General features: G+C 41.1%; 1 protein-coding gene across 1 annotated transcript in view; it reads left to right on the top strand.

Moving 5' to 3' along the window:
- The first annotated feature begins 4,884 nt into the window (after positions 1–4,884).
- The window catches only part of EGFL6 (EGF-like-domain, multiple 6), a 36,024-nt gene continuing 34,908 nt past the window's right edge, over positions 4,885–6,000 (top strand). The window contains exons 1-2 of the mRNA XM_010075576.1: positions 4,885–4,952; positions 5,873–5,985. Coding sequence (XP_010073878.1) covers positions 4,885–4,952; positions 5,873–5,985 — 181 coding nt within the window. The remainder of the gene's footprint in view (positions 4,953–5,872; positions 5,986–6,000) is intronic.

Raw genomic sequence — 6,000 nt, 5'->3', positions numbered from 1 at the left:
AGCAAAGCTGTGGGGATTTTGTACGCTGGGAAAAGCGCTAGTGAAGATCCAGAGGAGAAGGACAGCTGCACCGCGTACAGAAAGGTCTGCGGTTTACTCGTATAAACAGACACGTTAAAATCAGCCTCCCGTGAGAGCTGTTGTGTTCTGCAGAGATGGGTGCGCTCCAGAAACATAATGAGATTTTGAGAGAGGATAAATAAAGCCATTTACTCCAGATCAAGCCATTCCAGCGTCGTCCCCCCCCCCTCCAAGTTCTCCAGAAGCAAATAAAAGTCCCCAAGTGCTGCAGCGAGGGAGTAGCCAGTCAGAGGAGAATTCACAGCGAGTGGGGATGAAGGCTTCAAGATGTAGTGTGGTTTATTTGTTTAGTATCCGATTTGGGAATGGGAATGTTTGTAATCAACAAGTGGCAGTGTGCTGCTCCAGCACATGCGGGGTTGTGAAGTGGTCAGCTCCTCGGGAACTGGAAGTTTATGAACTCCAGACCTGCTCTTACAGGAAGCACATTTGCTCTCAAAGCAGTGCTCTCTTTAAATGCTGATGTTAGTTATTTCTTGATGTTGTCTATTTGCATTTCAAACACTTCAAAATCAAAAAATAAGAGCATTATCTCCGTCCAGAAGAAAGTATGGTCTGGAGTAAGCTGGAGCCAAGAGTGATGTGTTTGGTAAAAATGATATTATTTCACAGTAAGTTGGGAATCCTATGGGAAACCTACAACCGACCTAAGACTGTTTGCTCTACACCCTGTTTTGTCCAAGTTGATGTTGGATGATGGTGGCAGCATCTCTCTTTTCTACCAAGATTGTAACTCTGCCCTTTCCACTAGGGAAGGGGAAAGAAGAGATTTTTCAAACATTGTGATGGAAGTCTTGGATGACAAGACATTCTAATTTAAGAGGACAAATAAATCCTATCTGCTCTGAATATCTAGGGAGAAGGAACAGGAAACAGTAAAAAATAGAATCAGTCTTGAAAGACTGAATTATTATTATTTTTGTCTCTTAGAAGTGTAGCTTCCATACCTGGACTTTTAACTTTTCTGCTTTATGCATTTCCTTTAAGGAGTTTGGTGGGCACATGAAGCCTTAAAGAAGGAACTTCTGCAAGCCCAAGCTAAACTTCCTTTGGTGTTTTGGGAGAGGCTCACAGTGAATCAGGACTGTTGTCATGTTGAGTGCCTGAAACTGTCTGAAGGGATATCTAAAATGCAGTTATTAAAAGATAATAGGTGACAATTTTTTTGTGGTATTTAATATGACTATAGGTGAAATTTTTTTCTAGAAGGAAGTCACCCTTCAAATAAACTTCTGTAAAAACAAACAAACAAAACCAAAAAGGTGACTAACCAACACAACAAAAACCCCTACACCTTCATTTGGCAAAGTGTTCAAGTATATCTTGTCTTGACATACACTCATAGACTTTTTAGGAATTTGTTTCAAATTGCCAAGTTGTGAGATACCATCTTTTTGTCCTTCTGAATACACCAGTTGATCAAAATTTTAGGTTTGGTGCTAGTTGTTTTTTGCTGGCAACAATATCCAGGATTTTGTTTTAGAGGAAAATTAAAGAAAGGGCTCATATCCTTTCTTTGAAATTAACGGGAAGCTGGTAATAATGTAATTGAGACCTTCCTCCCCTCACCCCCTCAGCAGCAAGCAGCTATTGTATGTGCGAGAGCTGACCAAAAGTGTCCTGTAGAGATCTTATGGAAATAGTGCACTGAATCTATTCATCAGCTGTGTCTTGCAGAAAAAAAAAAAAAAAAAAAAAAAAAAAGGGGGGGGGGGGGGGGGAAAAAATATTTTAACCAGCTGGGTTTTAGAAAAAAAAAAAAAAAAAAAAAAAAAAAAAAAGGGGGAGGGGGGTAAAAGCTCGTAAGTGTTCCTTTTCAGAAAAAAACTTTAGTAAAAGACAGAATATTAATAGGACCTGAAAACAAACAACTGTATTAACTCAGATCATACCTGACTTTTGTTACCTATGTACCTGGTTAAGTCAGGCTTTTGAAGACTTGCTCACTCATCCTCTGCAGCTGTTACTGTCACATAACTCAGTTCAGGCAGGGCTTACACTGCTCATGATCACTGGTCAGGAGAACATGAGAAGTAACTTTTTTCACTCTTGGGATTTTCACTTCTTTTTATTTTAGCCATTACTGGTAAAATGGCTGCTAGTGAGGATTTCAGTCCAGCACAGCTATCAGCACAGTTATTATATTTGAAATTTTTGACTGCCCATTGTTATACAAGTATTTGTAGTAGCTTGGATTTGGCCTAGCTGATAGACTAATATTTGAGAAACTGATGCAATGGAAGCCTGTTTACTTATTTTATAGAATGAAACAACAAAAAAAGGGAGGTAGGGAGTGGCAAGGGGGAACCTGTTGGACAAGCAAGTCCCAACATTCAGGTGTGCTTTATTCTCCCTCTTTCACCCCTTATTGTACTTGTAATATTTTTGTTTGCAGTTGTATGTGTATTTAAGCTATGGGGGATATCAGTCCTACCCTATCAATCAGCCTCACTCTGCTGGAAGCTCTACCTAGCCACTTGATCAGTGGAGCAGGTGAAATTTCTGAACATGTTTTATTGTAAATACATGAGTTTTCTTTTTAAATATCAAATTAAGGAAATCACTGCAACAAGTCAAAGGTCCTGTGTAGTAGCTTAAGGTCTGTCCTCACATCACACACCCAGTTTATTTTGTCTGCTGCTCTCTCCTCTCCTGGCTGTGTTTTTACTCTTGTGTCCTCCTCAGAGTATTAATGGACAGTAGCACAAGAGCAAATGAACGTAAGTTGGCCTTTTAACAAGCTTTTCTGTTTCTCTTTTTGGAGCTGCCTGACATGTAGTAGGGAGTGATCAGATCCCCCCTCAGCTTTTGGTTTTGTCAACTGAAGCCAAGTTCTTCTCATCCTCTGTAAAACAGGTCATTCTTTATAGCTTTTATCATCATATATAACACATGTAATTAATATTTCTTCACCATGGATGTTAAGAACTGTACACAGTACAACCTGATATGGCAGCAGTAAAACTTTCCTGGAATTCTGACTGGAACAGCTGAGGGTCCCATCTATTTTATAATGGTGTTGGTGGCTCACAGTGATCTAGTGACAGCTAATACAGCCAGCTTGCTCTTTCTGTCACCTCCACTAAGGAGGCCCCGGCTTACTGCAGCAGTTCTTACTATTCCTCTTCAATGTTATTTGCTAAATGCCATCCTACTGGTGCCAGGAATGTCACAGCCACATAGATAAAATTGGTTACTTCTCTCCTGCCTGGGCACCCTGGACGGCTCAGTCTGCCACTTGTTACCTTTAGCACCAGTGCTGTAAGCTACCAACTCTCAGAGGAGAGAGTTCTTCACTAGAGATGTGGAGTCTGCTTTTGTCACCCACCTGCACAGCGATCCGACCTGCACAGTTTGCCTTCTCTGTCCTTTGTTCTTCACTCACATATTTAAGCTGCAGGTTCTTCAAGGCCAGGCATTTTTTGCCCGCTAAGCAGACTGTGATAAGCACAGCAATCTCACCCAGGCCTCTAGGTACTCACTGTGAAATCCTATAAGAACATCATATAGGGGGGGATCAGGAGCATCCTGTGTCTCCAAGTCTGCATTACTTCTCCTCCAACGTCCAGGAAGGTCCATGCAACATGGTCCTGGAAAGGATCTGCCTGCCTGAAAGGATCTCCTCTTTCTAAATAATCTTTCTTTTGCACAAAATGCTGAACTGGCAGCAATAGCTGAGCTGATGGCTGCTGGTTCTTTATGGGTCTGAGGGACTAACCTGGCGAAACTGATTTTCCTCCCAGATTTTGGGATCCAGGTGGGCTCTCAATAATCTAGTTGACCTTTCCCACTGACAAAGGTAGGCTTTAAATTTGTGCTTGCTGTGGAAATCAGAACAAATGAAAGACCTTGTCTAGAGCAATATCTATAAAGATCATTTTGTTTGCAGTTTTATGGAACATTTCCCAATCTTAAGAGAAGTTTGTACTTCTGAGATATTGTATACGTTGTAAAGATATTTCCATTATTTGATTTTGAAGTGAATCATTAAATAAAACGTTACTGAAAGAGTTTGTCTTCCTGTGGACATGAGCACCTTTTGGAAAGTAATGAGATCCTGCCTCCTCCAAGCTTTAGGCATTTTAACCTTCCAGGGGAGTCACAGCACTATCCAGCTGCATTCCAAGGGATTTTCTGGGGTGTAGGCAGAATATACATTTACTATCCAGGTGAATTCAAGGGCACTTTCTAGCATGTAAGCAGAACATATGTTCTTTAACTTGTATACTTGTGAGTGATGTAAGCCAGCAGTATTTGGATGAACAAAATGGAAAAAGGTTATTTTATTGTCTATAAATCCAGAGGCAGGGTGCTGATTTCTAATAGACACACACAGAGGAGTCACAGCTCTTCAGTACACTTTTTCTCCTGTCTGAAGATGTACTCCTGTAAACTGCATCACTGGGTTGATGGCAAAGGCTGGTGTCTTCTGAACAATTTATTTCAACACTGAAGGCTTTTTACCTGACAGGTGATACGAGACCTTTTCATTCAGGGCATCTCAGATACATGAGCTTATGAATTCCCTTAAAACTCCAAAACTCCTTTCTCTCTCCTACTGGTTCTGCTGCTAAAGAAGACTCTGAAGTAACATCTTGCATCTTTGCAGTGTATACATATATTTATTTTACTAGTTTGTCGTAGTGACGTTTGCAGTAAATGTTCCAATAAGAGCGCAACCCTTACAGATAAGCACAGGGGGGGTGTGTGCAAAGTGCTGCTGTTGGGTGATAAAGCAATGCCATTGCTGTGCATCGGACTGAAAAAATTAAAAGCTGATTTTTTAAAATGTTTTTCCCCACCATGAGGTTTTTTGTTGCTACGTATTGCCCTCCTCAATACCTCAATCACTTGCTACAAAGCTCTCGCAGGTAAGGTATTTTCTATGTCAGAAGGAACACTTTGGACTCTTTGAAGAAAGTGCATTTTAAATTGTGGCCTAGAAAAAGCAGTGAGGACAGAGGATTCTGTATAAATAAGAGAATTTCATAAAGGGAACAGGCAAGTGGTAATGAAGAACTTAAGTAACAGCAAGCAGAGGGAGAACGGGGAGTCACAGCAGCCGTTGCAGCATAGAGTAGGTCTAGAAGATTTACACAGTTGTGGATTTCCATCAGATTCATAATTTTGGCAACTAACATTGCAGGGTTTCCAACTCTTGCAGCTGTTGATTTGCACACTGACTTTGAAGCCTCTGGGTTTATTGGCAGACTAAATTAATGTTAATTTGTGTGGTTAGGGACTTCCCTGCAAGCAGAATGCATGGGACTGTCTGCACACACACAATCAATTTGAACACATGCAGTGGCTATGAGCCTGCAAGTCACTAGCTTTTATGGGGCTGTCTGATATTCAGAAAGCTGCTTCTCTGCAGAATCAGTATTTCATCCTCCAAAGCAATAGTACTGTCAGGTATGGCATTGTATATTCAATCCAGATTCTTCGTGTGATGCAAGCTGGAACAGCCCCATTGACTTCACTGATATTAAAAATGACTCATTCTAGCAGTGGACTTGACTGTATTTTTTGCCTTTGCCATGTTTCTCATTAGAAAGGATTTATGTTGCACAGTTAATTTATTGCAGGTGAAACATTCCCATCTCCTCTTTTTCTCCAACCAAATGCAACTTTGCATTCCTCTGTAGGAATACTGTCGAATGCTCCAAGGTTTGGAGACATGAAAGTGCCTGATGGTGGATAAAACATGAGGGAAATGTACAAAGAAGTATATGGAGCAATGGATTAAACTGTGTGTGCCTGCTGGAGCTAGTGTTTATCCTTCCTTATGCAGCTCGAGAGCTCGTGGGCAGCTGGTGACTGTGAGCCAGCCTGGGGTGTGTCGCTATGGTTCTAGGTTGGATTGCTGTTATGGCTGGAAAAAGAACAACAAGGGCCACTGCGAAGGTAACATAACACTTT

Source organism: Pterocles gutturalis, unplaced genomic scaffold (assembly GCF_000699245.1).
Source record: "Pterocles gutturalis isolate BGI_N339 unplaced genomic scaffold, ASM69924v1 scaffold32757, whole genome shotgun sequence".
Taxonomy (NCBI): domain Eukaryota; kingdom Metazoa; phylum Chordata; class Aves; order Pterocliformes; family Pteroclidae; genus Pterocles; species Pterocles gutturalis.
The sequence above is the reverse complement of the archived record's forward strand: the minus strand, read 5'-3'. Positions and strand labels throughout refer to the sequence as shown.